The sequence below is a fragment of the Caloenas nicobarica genome, chromosome 12, assembly GCF_036013445.1.
Source record: "Caloenas nicobarica isolate bCalNic1 chromosome 12, bCalNic1.hap1, whole genome shotgun sequence".
Taxonomy (NCBI): Eukaryota; Metazoa; Chordata; class Aves; order Columbiformes; family Columbidae; genus Caloenas; species Caloenas nicobarica.
The window spans coordinates 92,764-109,982 of record NC_088256.1 but is presented as its reverse complement, the minus strand read 5'-3'; the positions used below and the strand labels follow the sequence as shown (position 1 = coordinate 109,982).

General features: G+C 48.7%; 2 protein-coding genes across 2 annotated transcripts; one reads left to right on the top strand and one right to left on the bottom strand.

The window, feature by feature from the left end:
- Nucleotides 1-12,368: 12,368 nt before the first annotated feature.
- LOC135993649 (olfactory receptor 6E1-like) lies at nt 12,369-13,370 on the top strand. Its single transcript, XM_065643660.1, has one exon. It carries the CDS (start codon nt 12,369-12,371, stop codon nt 13,368-13,370), a length of 1,002 nt encoding a protein of 333 aa, XP_065499732.1.
- Nucleotides 13,371-15,682: 2,312 nt separating this feature from the next.
- LOC135993648 (olfactory receptor 14A16-like) lies at nt 15,683-16,618 on the bottom strand. Its single transcript, XM_065643659.1, has one exon. It carries the CDS (start codon nt 16,616-16,618, stop codon nt 15,683-15,685), a length of 936 nt encoding a protein of 311 aa, XP_065499731.1.
- Between the last annotated feature and the right edge of the window lie 601 nt (nt 16,619-17,219).

Genomic DNA, 17,219 nt, shown 5'->3' with positions numbered 1-17,219 from the left:
GAAATGGACCTGGGCAACAATGGCAAATTGATTTTTCGGAACTCCCAAGAAAAGGGGGGTACTGATATTTGTTGGTACTAATTGATATCTTTTCAGGTTGGCCAGAAGCATTCCCTACTAGAACAGCAAAAGCTCGAGAGGTAACTAGAACATTAGCACAAGAAATAATACCAAGGTTTGGAGTTCCAGCTGTCATATCCTCTGATAGAAGGCCATATTTTATTTTGAAAGTTATATAGCAAGCCAGTCAGCATTTGGGAGTAGACTGGCAGCTACATACCCCTTACTGTCCTCAATCCAGTGGCCAGGTAGAAAAAATGAATCATCTAATTAAACAACAAATTGTAAAACTGGGACAGGAGGTGAACTTAGCTTGGCCTCAATCTTTGCCTTTGGCCTTCTTGCGTATACGAACAAGGCCAAGAGCAAAGGAAGGGTTAAGTCCTTTTAAAATCCTGTATGGGAGACTTTATAGTGTATAGAAGGGGATGTCTACACAAATAGCGGATGAAATTATGACTTCTTATATGGTGACATTGGGTAAACAACTTAACAAAATTGGGAAGTATGTGTTTGGGACTTGGAGCAGGAGTTTGGATGGGCCAGTACATAACATCCAACTGGGAGACTATGTGTACATAACATCCAACTGGGAGACTATGTGTATGTGAAGTCTCTTGCAGAAAAGACTTCGGAACCACAATAGGAAGGTCCATTTCAAGTCCTCCTGACATCCTTCACTGCTATCAAGATTAAAGAACAGAACGCCTGGATCCATCATTCTGAAGTGAAAAAAGCCTGCAAAGCACCATGACGGGTAACCCAGGTGCAACCTGGAAAATTGTATTTCTTATGGTCATAGCCTTAGCACATGGGTGGGATGAAAATTGGCATGGGCAAGATCTGAATAAAACCATGGGAGGACACTTTAAATTGGTGCTTTGGAATCAAACCGATCAGAGTATATATGTTACATTGCCCACTTCTGCAGGAGAGAGTTTTAAGTTCGTGGTAATTCACCAAAATATTTCTGAAATTCTATCAAAGAAATTAGGTTACATCCACCTTGACATGTTTTGGTCCTTCTGGACCTTCTGGGTGACCATTTGGTCCTTTTGGTCCTTATGGGTGACCAGCCCAGGTGGCACTTACTACATCGGCAAGAAGAAACCCAAAAGAAGAGACAAATGCTACAACTGCAGTGAGCAGGGTCACCACGCCAAAGAATGCAAGCTCCCGATGCAGCCCAAAAGATGCCATTTCTGCCAGAGCACCAGCCATATGATTGCCAGCTGCCCCAAAAGAGCTTAGCAGCATGGCGGGCAAACACTGGGAGCCTGACTTTTGCATTAACATTAAAATCTGTTTGTTCTTTGAAGGATAGAGATGGGTTTTCTCAGGTAGAAGTACCCTTCTTACCTGTGGTCAGAGAAAACATAGATAAAGAATCATCATATTAGTAAAAGAATTTACTAACCTCCTAGAAAAGGGGGGACTGATACAAGGAATTAACTAGTTAACACTTGACTAATCAATACTTAAAGAACTAACACTTAAGGAGCTAATGCTTAGAGAGCAAACCCTTAACCCACAACGCTTAGAACCCTTAACCCACATTACAATTGCCTAGCTTTGCTTAGCCTTGTGTAAGAGAAACAAAAGTTTATTGACGACTTTACAGGCCCTGCAGGGAGACAAAATCTTGGGTGCATCCTTGGTGCATCCTTGGGTGGATTAGATAACCAAAACTTGGACACAGGGCAGGAGGTATGCCAACTCAGCAGTCTGAGTCCCAACCAACTCATCACACCAGGCCAGAGGTGAACATGTACAGAGAAGATGACCCTGATCCACGATCACTGCGCAGGTGCAACCAGGAGGAGCCAAAGGTGGGGACTATGGAAATGATCTCCCGGAACTCATTGTAATAAGAACCGCCTTCTCGGGGACAGGTTATGAATATGTATAGGCGTTCCTAGAACTTCCATGAATATGTAACACTTTACAGTATTTAACTAAGCTCACAGCTGCTGGAAATTTGCACACGTCTTTGGTGAAAATTATTTTCCCGTGTGCCCAGCGCTGGAATAAACATACCTGCTTTACAGTCTTACAGATTGTAAGGTCATTCTCCGCGCATCACCTGTGGCACCCATAGTAGCATCTTGCTCCAGAAGCTTCCTTTAGAGTGGTCCATTGAATAAAAGAGGAATACGATGGGAAGGGAGCGACTCCAAGGAGCTTGTTTCTTCTGAGAGCCAGGAGGAACCTTCAGGCCACTCCACTCTTAGACCTATCTTCACCCCCTGCTTAGAAATGCTGTGCAACCCCCTGCTCCCCACTCCAGAGAAATCACTTACATAGACAGCAAAGTCCTTTGGAGCTGTGGAGGTACTTTCTCCATGGAACGCTGTCTCTGAGACATGGTCCATGGTGACTGATCTGGGAATGACTGGCACAGACAGCTTGATGAAGACATGTCCTTGACTTCCTGGGAAGGGCCAGCAGTTTCCAGGATGATTTTCTGGCTGAACGAAGAAGAAGAAATTACACTGACATGGAGAAGGTTGCCCTGGCTCTCTCCCAGAGCTCTGCAGGCACCTCTGCCATTCTCCTTCCATGCTGTGCTGACAGTTTGCACAGCGACTGGGCAGACACAGACTGCAGGAGCAGCCTGGCCTGGTAGAAGCTCCTGAGGAGAACCTGGGGCTCTCTGGGACAGGAAATACTCAGCAGGGAGACACAGGAGGAGAGCAGGTCCATGCGAGAAGGAGGCAGGAGAAGAAGCTTCGAGGAGCAAAGACAGGGGGAAAGGCAACTCTGAGCAGCATGTGCGGGTCATTCTCCCGACCTTTGTTTTACTGCTTCTTGGTGCTCCTACCTCCAGAAAAAGCTCAGGGGACCTCATGTAATCCATCACCGGCATGGAGTACAGGAAGACTTTGGCTTTGTCATTCTGGAGGGATGGAGAAGTCCTCGAATGAATGACAGCAGCCCCTGGAAATTAAAACAGGAGCAGAATCATCAGGCAGTGTTGGGAGGAATATTGCACTGTTGACTTGGAAAAGCTTCTCAGTTGTCATCCATGTCCTACAGTGGGTTCCCCTCTTTCTTACTGGCACGGCACCTCTGGAACACACAGCAGGGAGTCATGGGGCCATGGAAAAAGACAAGGACATGAACCAGGCTTTCTGTGCTTCCCATGGGGTCTGGACCATTACAGGCTCTGTCAGCAGGGGGACTTGTAGGGCACAAGGTGACGCTTGACTTCTTGCCCCTTCTCTCCTACCCCTGGGCACGTTCCAATGCCCATCTTGTCAATCTGGACAGGAAGCGCTTTGGAACTGGTTTGTTTGTACAATGTCATGGCACCTGCTGATTTCAGGGCGTAATCAGGCATCGGGATCCGGATTTCTTCCAGCTTCTCCAGGGCTTGATTGATGATCTCCTGAACCGCCTGGGAAGGAACACAAAAGAGAGCACCTGTTGGAAGGAAAAGGAATGAGGCAAGCACCTCCTCTGCAAGGCCAGCCAAGGTGAAAGAGGACAAGGCCCATCTCAGATGGAAGGAACGCCCACATTGCCTGGAAGCCTCCCAGGTTTGCTCTGCTGTGCTTGATGGGATCAGAAAGGGGTGGCTGCTCACTCCAGTGCTCTGAATGCTGAAGCTGTGGGAAGGGGCTTTTCCTGTGGAGAGGCCCCAGTCCAGGCAGCACAGACAGACAAGGAAGCGTGGCCATGACAACACTTGTTCCAGCAGCATCAGCCTGTTGGCTGTGACAGGGAATGGAGTAGGAGACGTGCTGGAGGGAGGATAAAACCCCTGAGCAGATCCTTCTGCCTTGTGCCCTTACCCGTCCGGTAAAGCCCGGGAGCTTTGCCTGCTTCACGCCTTCCTGTAGAGCCCGCTCAGCCACATCCTTTGTGCTCCAGTGCAGATGATAAAGCTGTTCCTGGAGCTTAGTTTCACTCAGGTCTCCTAACTCTGCTGCAGTGCTCCAGAGTGTTAAGGCGCCAAGTTATCCGACGTGGTAAACACCTGTGGGACACACACCAGAGCTTAGAACTTGGTCTAAGGCTGGGTTGTGCCTCAGGCTGCCCACACCCTTTTCTGTGTCTCTCCCAAGTGCCATTGTTGTCTCTCCTCTTATTGTCTTTGACAATGGCCATCATGGCGTATGGGCTCCGCAAGAGATGGACATTCCCTGCCCTGGACTGTGCTCCTTGTCCTGCAGAAGATTTTCATCCCCTTGGGGCAGGAGAGCTCAGCCACGGCCTCTCTCTCGCCTGAAGAGAACTGGCTTAGCCCTCCTGGGGAAGCAAGGCACCCCTTCCTCACCCCCACACCCGTCCCGCTGGAGCAGGGACTGGCACAGCTCTGTCGGGGACTTTCTGCTCTTAGCTGAGCTCCTCTGGTCACAGCGGGGGAAGCGGAACAGGGCAGGATGGAGCCTCGAGTACCTCCTAAAGCACCGTCCTCAGGTAGGAGCTCTGCAGAGACTCACCGAGCCGAGAAGCAGCACCAGGATTGTTGCTTTCACTGCCTTCATCTTCCTGCAGAGCAACAAGGAGAAAAAGGCTGGTGAAGCTGCCGGTTCCCATGCAGATCAGCAGCAGACTGGACGGCAGCAGGGACTGCAGCCCTTGAGCCTGGCGTTCCTGGCGTGTGAGTTGGCTTGGTCCTGCACCAGCTCAAGTCACTGCTGGAGTTGTCACCAGCTGCACCAGTGGGGGATTTGTCGTGGCAGCGATTGTTTCATTAGGGACAAAGGGCTCAAGATTGACTCCAGACTAAGAGCAGGAGTTGCGACAAGAGCTGTGGCCACAGTGCACATCTGTGGGGCTGGAGAAGGATTGTTTGGAAATGGAAGGGACATGACGAACGCTGTTTCTCCTGCCCACCATCCGATTGGCACTTGTGCCGATCCTGTTCTCCACCCTCCCAAGAGAAGGTTCAGCCTGTGCCCCTACAGTTCAACAGCTGCCAGGTGGGGGGTGTGTGTCTCCCCTCTCGCAGCGTTTCTTTAACCCTCAGGTTACCATTTGCCCTTTTCGTGGCATAAGTGTGGACAAATGCAGACTGGGGAAAGAGGGAGGGAGGGCTGAATGTCAATGCCTGCTGGCAAGCAACAGGCAACCAAGGAAGTGCCAAAGAAACACTCTGCTGGCTGGGCCGTGAGCCTGCTCTGCCATGACATAGCACACACTGCTCTGCAAGGAGGAAATTCCTCCTGCCTGTTCCAGGAGGCTCTCAAAAGGCTCACAGTGTACACTTCATCAGGAATGAACAATCCCCTTTTGTTCTCCTAAAGAACTCCTTGCACCCCTCAGAGGATCTTGAGCCCCTTTCCTAAGGCAGAGCCTTGGTGAGGAGCTGTCCAGGTTTCCGAAAGAAACCTCTTGTGTCAGGAACACAAGTCAAATCCACGGCCAGCAGAGGAAACGCTGGTGTCTTTCTGGTCTGAGTAGAGAGGAAAACCAAGCAGGCTCAGGGACATAACCCACCCTGCAGAGCACAATACAGGACTGAGCTGAGCTCTCACAATTACTACGGCAGGCTGTATTAGGGCCACTGCTTGGGACTCCGTCCGTGCGATCCAAAATAGACCTGTCCCTCATTCTGCAGAGATCAAAGGCTTTCTGGGCCTTGCCCCTGTGGTCATGAAGAGACTGAAAGGTGGCTGCTGCCTTCCACCAGCTCCAGACCAAGCTCTCAGGCTGCCCTCATGTTCCTCTCCTGTCCACCCTCCACCCACCCCAGCTGACAAGGTGGAAAACACACCTGGGCAAAGGGGAGGAGGATTTTTCAAACATACCCATTCAGACCTTCAGCCTTTTCTGCCTGTCTCTTGGTACCTGCTGAGGTGCAGGTAACAAGCATCTTGCTTGCTCAGGAGTGAGCCAAAAACTCTGCGATCTCAGTTCCCTCAAGATCGAGAGTGACAAAGGCGCAGGGAGACCCCTGGTCTTATACCCTGCTGTGCCGACCTCAGCGCTGATGCTGCTTTGTGACATCAACGGCAGTGGGTGATGTCACAGTGGAAGAGGCTGTGCCACATTTGGAGGCAAAATCCAACCTGACAGGAGCGGGTTTTGCAGTCCTCTCTGCAAGGGAAGGAATCCTTCACCATAGAAAGATGGGAAAGGTACAGGAACATGTTACTCTCAGAAAACAGATTCTGTCAACCACTCTTCCTCTTGCTTACCAAAGTTCACACGGTGTAAGAAAAAATCCCACAAAATAGTGAGATACTTGTTCTTATTTTATGGACCGTATTATATCAGCCACTCAGCATTAAGTTCAACTCCAATCCCTTAGAATAAGAAATGCCGTCTTAAAATTTCCAGGAGAAGGAAGGGCTTTGAAGTGGCAAGACCAGAAAATGGTAGTGAAAGCAGCGTCATGCAAGTCCACACCCCTGATCACAGACCACCTGCCTCATTACCTAAGGCAGTGATGTTCTCAGCTGATTCACAGCCACTGACAGCTGGAAAATAGCACAAGTTCTCTTGTTCTTTAGCATTAAGCACGTAGGTTGGCACTGGAGCTGGTAACAAAGACATCTACAGTCAGTCTGGTTTCATTCGAGGACATCAGGACAAGTGCAGTTCACATTCACAAGGAATCACAGCAGGTCCCACCAGTCCCTGCAGACCCCGACACGGCTCCTGTGCAGGGTCCCGAGGAGCAGTGAGCACAGAACAAGAAACCTTCCTTCAAAAGAAGGCCCCCAGCAGGCTCTTTCCCTAAGCTGCACAGAGCAGCAGCTGAGAACAACCTCTGCCACAACTACACCCGGCTCTGCCGTCTGCAGAAGGAGACCAGCTCCTAAATGATCCCCAGCCCTACAGACACAGATCTTGCCCAGGGCAGTGCTCAGGAAATACCAGAGCACAGCGACACCTGGTCATTCACTTGAAGCTGCTGGGGAGAAGGATGGGGACTAGAAAGAGACAAATCAGACAAGAGAGAAGATAGAGGAGCCCAGAGAGAAAGAAACACACAGGGAAAAGGCTGGAGACATGGAGAGATCAAGACAAATAGGGACAAGGAACCACAATGAGACAGGGAGGAAGAAAGAGGAGGGTGGAGGAGCAGGACAGAGGGACAAGGGGATGGGAAGGAGAAGGAAAGTTGGGTAGAGAAAGACGGGGACAGGGATGGGAATGGACAGATGGAGAAAAGGAAGGACAGAGAGCAGAACGAAGGGACTGAGAAATAAAGGGAAGGTAAGATGAGGATGAAGAGACTGACAAAGGCAGAAAACCCACAGTGAGCTGGAGGAAGAGGAAAGGAGGGCTGAGAAGCAGGAAAGAGGAGGAGACAAAAAATAAAAGGCAGAGCCAGCTGGACAGGGGTCTATTGCCAGAAGCAATGGGACAGGCAGCAGGGCAAGAATAAAGACAGAAAAGATGGGGACAGGCAGCAGGACAGAGGGACAGTGAGAGGATAAAAGAGGCAGGGAAGAGGAGATACATGGAGAAACAATCAGCAGTAACAGAGAGAAAGATAGAAGAGAAAAAAGAGATGAAGCGGGACATCGGACAGGGAGACAAACAGAGAAGGAAAGGGAGCAGGACATGGATTGTCAGAGAAACACAAAGACAGGGAGCAGGACAGGGCAACACAGACAGAGGAAAAAGAGTCAGGGAGGCAGCACAAAGGGAAAGACAAAAATAAGAGACAGGCAGCAGGACATAGATAGAGGTAAAAAGACCTGGGCTGGGCAGCAGGGCAGAGATGGAGACCAAAAACCAGCTTTGGGCTGCAGGACAGAGATGGAGTGAGAAACGAAAGTGACAGGGAGCAGGAGGGAGTGACAGAGAGAGTGGAAAAACTACAGAGGGAGCAGGACAGCAAAACAGAGCGGGAGACAGACAGGGAGAAGGGCAGAGAAACAGAGAGGGAATGAGAGGGGCAGGGAGCAGGACAGAGAGCTGGAGCAGGAAGGGAAAATGAGATGGGCAGCAGAACAAAGGGAAGGAGAGACAAAGACAGGGGCAGGGAGCGGGACAAAGGGATGGAAGAAGAAAAAAAGTAGTAATGGTTCAGGACTGAGATGAAAAAAAAAATTAAAAATACACCGGGACTGGGATGGAGTGACAGAGAAAGGGCAAAGGAACAGGGGGCAGGACAGCACTGAAGGAATTACCAACTGTGGTGGGCAGTGGGACAGAGAGATGGAGAGAGGAAAAACAGAGCAGGAGAGAGAGGAAAGAAGGGGCAGCAGCTGGACAGGGAGACATAGTGAGAAAAGATGGGACCAGGAATGGAACAGAAAGAAAAGAAAAAAAAAGGACAAAAAGACAGCAAGAGGGAAAAAAATGCACAATCAAGAAATCAGGTCAAGAAGCCAACACCGGGGGTGTACCAGCTGGGAAGAAACCGGGGACACCAGAGACCCCCGATGAAGACTCTCGAGTACCAACGATGGAGTTCAGCAAAGGGCGGGGTTATGGAAATAATTTATGTTTAACACATTAACTAAGCAGTAGAAACAAATGAATATGCAATAGGTATTTGTAATAAATAACAAGAAGTGCGAATCACATGCACGCTCGATTAGAGGAACAATCCTCTGAGCATCCGGCGTGCTGTAACAAAAGTGCTGCTTTTAACACTTCCAAAACTGTGTTAAAGAACCTTTTTGCCGACTTTTCGGTACCATTTTCCCCCCGCCCAGGAGAACAAGGCCAGAGCAGCCCACGCACACCTGAGCCAGATGCAGCAACAACATCCCCAGGGCCCCAGCTGCAGGAAAAAGGGCCCCAGGGCTGGGCCGGGGGCTGCTCAGCCTTGGGGCAGCTCCAGGGGCACCACGGCAAAGCTCAGCCTGGCCGCCCGCAGAGCCACCACCTCCTCAGCTTGGGCTGTGCCACCATTGGTCAGGAGGGCTGTCAGTCTCCTCCCCTGAGGTGATGCTTCCTGTGATTGGCTCTTCGGGATTTTTCCCTGACTCCTCCTATCAAGTGATGGGTTAGATCTCTTGTCAATCATCCATGTGCTGCACTCCCACCAGCCGTGATTGGTGCAGCCAGCAGAGCCCGCCCCTGAATGCTGCCCAGCTCGTTCAGCTCTCGCCACCTTTCCTGCAGGCCTCAAAGCTTGATTGGCTGGTTACATACCAATCACATGACTTGCCCCGCCTCCTCAAATACGATTGGCTGTCCTGGGTCCACTGACTCCCCATAGACTTCTGGTTGGTTGTTGCCAGGCAACGAGCTCCACCTCAAAAGGAAACTGTGGGCCCTGAACAAAGGCCATGAGTGATGAAAGACACGTTGGGAGCCTAAACATGAGGATTTGGGCCCCAAGAAGGAGGCTCTGGGCACTCAAAAGGACGGGCAGATGCTACAGATGGCGCTTTGGGCCCTGAACACGAGGGGACCCTCTTGGTTCCCACCCGAGCTGGGTTTGGTGCCCGTGACCCCACAGAACGGACACCTCTGCTGTCCAGAGTGGCCACAGAACAGACGGAGCCCAAAGCCACGGACTCCATGAGCTCAACGGGGTGTTGTGACATTTTATGGACATTTCACAGGGGTGGCCCATGGACTGAGGGCAACTGTGTGTGTGTGACATCAAAGGGTGGGCAGGGGAGCGGTGGTTGGTGAGGACGTATTGGATCGTGTGGGACCTGAGCCTGATGTCCATGGGGTGGAACAAGGGGTGGAGAAAGGACCGTCGTGGTTGAACCCAGCCGGTAACTGAGCCCCACGCAGCCACTCGCTCACTCCCCGCAGCGGGATGGGGGAGAGGATCAGCAGGGTAAAACTGAGAAAATTCGTGCTTTGAGATATAAACACTTTAATAACTGGAATTTTTAAAAAATATATGAAAATGTAAAAAAATAAACTAAAATATGCAATAATAAAAATTATACCTAAAATAATGAAAAAGAAAATATCAAAGAGAAAGGATCATAGAATCATAGAATGTCCAGAATTGGAAGGTACCCACAGGATCATCGAGTCCAATTCCTGTCCATGCACAAGACAACCCCACAACCCTGGGTTGCCCCAAGGGGCCAAACTGCTGAAGTAGGGTAGGGAGAGGGGTTGGAGGTGATGAGGGTTGAGCATGGCAATGAGAGCTTTGGGGATGAGGTGTTCAATTTAGGGATTAGGGATTAGAGCTCGCTGTTCAGGGTTAGTATTTAGGCATCTAGTAATCTGCCGAGGTGTGTGGTTAGTGTTAAGGGTGCGGTCTAGCTTTGTGATTTAGGGGTGTTTTTTTAGGGTTGTGGTGAGGCCTAAGGTTAAGGCTGGTATTTTAAGGCTAGGGATACAGGGTAGGGATTGAAGTGAGTACAAGGATACGACTAAGAATAAGGGGTTTGGGTTTGGGGTTTTGCTAGTATTTTTAAACTAATTTTTGTGAAACTCTTCATAGTCAGTCAGTTAGTTAGTTAGTTTGTTTTGACAGTACCATGGGCAAGTGTCAGCAAGCTAATTAAACACTGTATCTCTATATGAATATTTTTGTGCAGCCATTTCCCAAAATACATAGCCTGCCAATGGTTTGAGTTGAGAAACACTGTTCAGAGGATCTTCTCAATTTGTATTGGCACATTTTATATCTCTACTTCTTTCCACTGTCTCTTTTACTTCCTTGCCTATTATTTGAAGAGCTCCCTGAGGAAAAAATTACTTGAATTATGGAATACCATAGATTGGAAGAGACTCCTTTGCAAGGATCTTTGCAACAGTGTCTTCAATTGAATCAAGTGAGGCTTCCCTTACAACAGTTCTGCTGAGTTCTTATAATTCAGCCAGCCTGTTGTCCTGCACATCCTCTCTGGCATGTGCAAGCGAGTTAAGTAATTACTGTTTACTCAGTTTTATTCAGTTTTGCAGCAGAAACTGCTACAAGGATCTCTGAAACAGTCAGAGTCTTCATCCAGGATGTTAAAAACTACCTTTATGCACAGGAAATAGGCCCAGGCACAGCAGGATCTGCCTGTCTCCAGCACTGTCTGGAATCCCACCTGGAGAAATCCCACAAAATTCAGGCCAACATTTAATTTGAAGGTGATTAATTTTTGCTGATTTTGGAGGTGGTTGATATTGAAGGAGGTTGATTTTACTCAGTCACTTGGTTTCAAGTTGATCCATTGTCTCAGACCAGTTTCTGCTGTTGTCTCTGTGGACAATGAGATGGGAAAGTCCTTGGACCACCCAGGTGACTAGTGACTGAAGAGCTCTGGTTGCACACCCACACAACTTTGTTTCACCACCTCAAACCCACCATCTCCTCTTCTCCCTCTTCTCCCCTTGCATTTTGAATTATTCTTTTTTTTGGAGCCATCTGCTCTACTCCTTTCTATGCCTGAAAACAAATGGAAAGATGAAGGGAAAAACACCAGTCTTTATTGTATATGTGGGATTTTTTTTTTGTCCTTCTTTCTCCTAGATGTGTAGTTTGATTTAAAAAACAAAATAACTTAAGGAATCGGAGATTTGAGACTTGAATAGTGAGTTTCACCTGCTTCACAACAGGTGCCTGTGAGAATTTGTTTTCCCAAGGCTCCCTGTAGAATCAATGGAGACAGGAGAAAACTCTCAAGGCTGGGTCCTCCCAACCTAGAGCTGGCACGCAAAAGAAAAGTTGCAAATCTCTTCCAGTCACTATTCTCCTGGTCTGTGTTTAGGTCAGGACATTTGATAGTAATAGCAATGAGCAGCTGTTTGGAAGTAACTGCATTTCGGTGCAGATGGATGTCAGATGAGACTGTTTGGAACTGTAACTAAAGAAGATGAGTTATACTTGGTCCCTATTCTGCCCTCCCCTCCCCTCTCCTGAAGAAACAGAGAGCACAAAGCTGTGGAAGAAAGCACAGGGTTATGAAAGAGATGCTTGATACTGCTTTTTCTGAAATCAATAGATACTCAGGGATTCCTAGTCCAAAAGGCAAGTACTGAAAAGTAGAAAGAAAATCTTTCAACATACATTTAATTTGATTTGATTTGATTTGATGTAATAGTTTGGCATTTGTGCAATAAAAGAGATGACTTAGGCACATAGGTTTGACAGATGCTTGGAAAAGACCTGTGTGAATTTGGAATTTCCCAGGAATGGGATAAAATAGCTAACAGACTTTAAAATCCTCTGTTTTGAAGGAAGAGTTCTTTATGAGTGTTTGAAAAAGGTAGAAAGAAGACAACAGATTCTCAGAACTCCAAATGAAATTTGATACAGAAAAATCCGGATATGAGAAGTGCTTGAAGTACTCTATCTGTGTACTATAGGAAGACGGCAAGAAAGGAAAGAAGCAGAGAGTTTTGGGGAGCCTTTCACCCAGACTGTGGAATTATCACACTTGTTTTTTGCCATGTTCCTGTCTCGGCATGACGAACCGAAATTCAACATGGGAACAGAAAACGAAACTGCAGTTACTGAGTTCATCCTAGAGGGTTTCTCAGGGCTTGATCAAAGGCTGCAGCTTGTACTCTCTCTGGTCTTTCTGCTCATATACCTGACAACAGTGATGGGGAACGCTACCATCATTTTCCTCGTGTATGCAGATCACCGCCTTCAAACCCCTATGTACTTTTTCATTAGCAATTTGGCCTTCCTGGAAATCTGGTTTACATCCTCCACAAGCATCAAGTTGGTTGTGATCCTGGGTTCTGGTAGGAGAACAATCTCACTAAGCAGCTGCTTTGCCCAATCCTCTTCCTATTTTACCCTGGGCTGTACAGAGCTTATTCTACTTGTTGTCATGTCCTTTGACCGCTATGTTGCCATCTGCCAACCTTTGCATTATGCTGCCATCATGAAGCCTCAGCTCTGCATCCACCTGGTTGTTGCTACTTGGGTCACAGGCTTCACACTCTTGAGTTACCGCCTGGTCATCCTCTCCCAGCTGACTTTCTGTGGCTCAAATGAGATCCATCACTTTTTCTGTGACAACTCCCCCTTATTCAAACTGTCCTGCTCTGACACCAGCCTGCTTTGGAAAATAGACTCTGTTTTCTTATCATTTGTCATTTTGGGTTCCTTATGTTTAACTCTGGCATTTTATATGTGCATCGTTTTCTGTATTCTACATCTTCCAACAGCCTCTGGGAGGAAAAAAGCTTTTTCTACATGTTCTTCCCATCTCACCACCTTGGCAATTGTATATGGGAGCTGCATTGCTCTCTACGTGTGTCCTTCAGTAGGTGTTTCCTTGGAGAATAGCAGATTTGTAGCGTTGCTGAACACCATTCTGTACCCCTTCTTAAATCCATTCATCTACAGTCTTAGAAACAAGACTGTGATACTGGCCCTGAATCAGCCATTGCCCGTACAAGAACACAGTTTTTCCCCTAATCATGAGGCATTTCTGGACAGCAATTCCAGTGATCTGCTATCATATGTTAAATAATACCGATGCATATGTATGTAACTTCCAGACAGAGATACCTCAGGAGATTGATAGAATCATAGAATCCTTTTAGTTGCAAGAGACCCTCAGGATCATCGAATCCAACCATAACCCAATTCTAGCACTGAACCACGTCCCTAAAAACCTTGTCTAAACAGCTTTTAAACACCTTCAGGAATGGTGACGCCCCCACTGCCCTGGGCAGCCTGTTCCAATGCCCAACAACCCTTTCCAGGAAGAATTTTTTCCTAATATCCACTCTGAACCTCCCCTGCTGCAACTTAAGGCCATTTCCTCTTGTCCTATCTCATTGGATTGTGTTAAGTGATAAAAAGCTCCTCTGCACACACAAAGAAGGCACTAACAATGGCAGGAGGAGAAAGTCAGTTAATACCCTGCCCCGGCTGCTCCCAGTGCCATCACTGGGGAGCCACCAGCTCATCACGAGCCCATCTCCAAAACCAAGAAGAGCACAGAGGCTCATTGGCAAGTGGCAACCCAAATTACAGGCTCTGAGGAGTGAACATCTTGTCCCAAGGCTACCCTGGGAGAGCCCTCAACCTCATTGTTCAGGTGTGAAGCCCATCAAGAGGAGTCACTGAGAGCAGCTCTCTGGATCACCATTTAGACTAATGGGATTGTTGCCTAGGGGTGCAGGACGCATGGTGGGATGCAGGGGAAGAGCATCTTTAGATTACACAGGACTTACCATGGGAAGTTTGGGGAAGGACCCCAACAAGTGCAGTCTGTCCTGTCTTCTCATTAAACTTAATTTCTAAGTCTTTGCTATGTGAGCAAATCTCTTCTCTGCGCGAACGTGTGAGCATGGGGCTGTGAGTGTAGCAACTGGAGCATGACCAGAGGGTCAGACGGCCTGTATGTCATTGATGCCAGCAATTGAGAGACCAGAGTGACTGGGCATAAGAGTGCCTCCCTACAAAAAAGACCTTGAGGTGCTGGAGTGAGTTCAGAGAAGGGCAACAAAGCTGGTGAAGGGTCTGGAGAACAAATCAGATAGAGCGCGGTTGAGGGAGCTGGGGCTGTTTAGCCTGGAGAAAAGAAGGCTGAGGGGAGACCTTTTTCGCTGTCTACAACTACCTGAAATGAGGTTGTAGCATGGAGGGTGTTGGTCTGTTCTCCCATGTGGCAAGTGGTAGAAGGAGAAGAAACAGCCTGAAGTGGCACCCGGGAAGATTCAGTTTGGATATTAGGAAAAATTTCTTCGTGGAAGAGTTTGTGAGACATTGGAACAGGCTGCCCAAGGAGTGGTTAAGTCATCATCCCTGGAGGTTTTTAAAAGACATATAGATGAGGTTCTTAGGGACATGCTTTAGTGCCAGAGTTGGGTTCATGGTTGGACTCAATGATCTTGAGAGTCTCTTCCAACCTAAATGATTCTATGATCTCATTGGGATGAGAAACATGGTGGGGCAGCTCACCCACATGGAGTACTGATATGGATGGATGGATGGAGGGATGGATGGATTTGGACAGACAGAAGGATCAGCCTCCTTATCAGCCAGCCGTGGCATGATGGAAGCAAGGCCAGTCCCCCTTTGTCCCCTGCTCTTGTTTTCAAGAGATCCTTTACACCCATTGCTGGCAGCCCTCCTGTGCCAGCCCCTCTCACCAGCACAAGACTCCTGGCCCAGGAGCTCTTCATGCTGCTCCTGCTACCACAGTGACAGAGCAGCCTGCCCTGAGCTGGGGAATGCAGAAATAGGTTTCTGTGTGTCATTTATTCCCCTGTTGAAGCACAGAGCACTGGAAGCAGGCTGTGGTGCCTGAAAACCACAGCGGGACAGTCCAAGGCAGATCACTGAAGGTCCTTCACCATCTCCAGGAACACTGGGCACCCACAGATGAACACTCAAACCAGCACCATGATGTAACATGTTGCCCCGTGTCCTCCCCTGAGTCCATGAAAAACCCAAGCACAGCAGCATGGCCTTGTGAGGGAAATTTATTCAGGCTGACCACAGCTTTGGAAGAAGAGCCTAAGCTCCAAATACTGCAACTGAGGAAATCCCCTTTTACAGGATGTTTCAAAAACATGGCCCCAATTTCAGAGATACAGTGATTTCAAAATGCGTCTATCCTTTTGAAACACCCTGTATTACAGAGATGTGACACAGGACACCAGCTGTACCAGGGTCCCAGAAACAGGTAGACAGGCCTCTGAGTCATGGTTCTGGAGAAGTGCCATAGGTGAAGAAGTTCCTTGACAAACATGGTTATCACAGATAAAATGCTCAATGCCCAGAAGGTTCCTGAGATGAACTGGAAATCACTTCTGAAGAGACATGGGTAACTTACTGTTGCTGACAGAAAAATGATTGAATCAGCTTCTTCAGTGCCACTTTCAGCTCCTGGTTCCTCATGCTGTAGATGAGGGGGTTCACTGCTGGAGGCACCACTGAGTACAGAAAAGATACCACCAGATCCAGGGATGGGGAGGAGATGGAAGGGGACTTCAGGTAGGCAATCATGCCAGTGCTGACAAACAAGGAGACCACGGCCAGGTGAGGGAGGCACGTGGAAAAGGCTTTGTGCCGTCCCTGTTCAGAAGGGATCCTCAGCACGGCCCTGAATATCTGCGCATAGGACAGCACAATGAACACAAAACACCCAAATCCTAAACAGACACTAACCACAATAATCCCAGCTTCCCTGAAGTAGGCATCTGAGCAGGAGAGCTTGAGGATCTGGGGGATTTCACAGAAGAACTGGTCCACAGTATTACCATGGCAGAGTGGTAGTGAAAATGTATTGGCAATGTGAATCACTGCACAGAGAAACCCACTGGCCCAGGCAGCTGCTGCCATGTGGACACAAGCTCTGCTGCCCAGGAGGGTCCCATAGTGCAGGGGTTTGCAGATGGCAACGTAGCGGTCGTAGGACATGACAGTGAGAAGAGAAAGCTCTGCTCCAACCAAAGAGGCAAATGTTAAGACTTGAGCAGTGCATCCTGTATAGGAGATGGCCCTGCTGTCCCAGAGGGAATTGGCCATGGATTTGGGGACAGTTGTGGAGATGGAGCCCAGGTCGAGGAGGGCGAGGTTGAGGAGGAAGAAGTACATGGGGGTGTGGAGGTGCTGGTCACAGGCTATGGTGGTGATGATGAGGCCGTTGCCCAGGAGGGCAGCCAGGTAGATGCCCAGGAAGAGCCAGAAGTGCAAGAGCTGCAGCTCCCGTGTGTCTGTGAACGCCAGGAGGAGGAACTGGGTGATGGAGCTGCTGTTGGGCATTTGCTGTCTCTGGGCACAGGGCGCTCTCATAGGAGAAAAAGTCAGTAACAATTTAGTGGAGACTTCTCTGACATAAACCAAAGCCATGTCCCACAAACCCTCCCCTGTGACACACAGACACACTTTTCTTTTTCTACAAGACCTTCCTTCAGCACTGTGGCTACAGCCCTGCTTGATGCTGGCCGAGTGTGCAACCAAGACAAAAGGGTCTCTACCCATGGACTCTTAATAAGTCAGCCCAACTCTGCAGAATTTGGCTGGGGCCAGGGTCAGGCCTGAGGTTCAAATTTTTCAGATGAAATCACTGCTAATACAGTCTGGCCTGTTGGCACTCTCGGTGACAAAGAAAAGGAATTGTAAAGGCATTTTAAAAGTCACGGGTTTTTTTACAGTTTCACCACCATCTCCTCTGGAGAGTTTTCTTGGACATCAGAAATCCTCAGCATTTCTGCTGCACTCAGGGAGAACAGAGCGAGTCCTGCGAGACCAGAGGATGCCTGTGGGTCAGTGCAGAGTGAGGGCAGCTGGTCTGTTCCTCTGTCTTGCTCCAGCTGCTCTGGGCTGGTACCTTTCTGAGATGGAGGGTGATCACACTCCCATG

What these genes read in the sequence shown, in the direction of transcription:
- LOC135993649 (XM_065643660.1), top strand. Translation starts at nt 12,369, where the DNA reads ATGGGAACAGAAAACGAAACTGCAGTTACTGAGTTCATCCTAGAGGGT.
- LOC135993648 (XM_065643659.1), bottom strand. Translation starts at nt 16,618, where the DNA reads ATGCCCAACAGCAGCTCCATCACCCAGTTCCTCCTCCTGGCGTTCACA.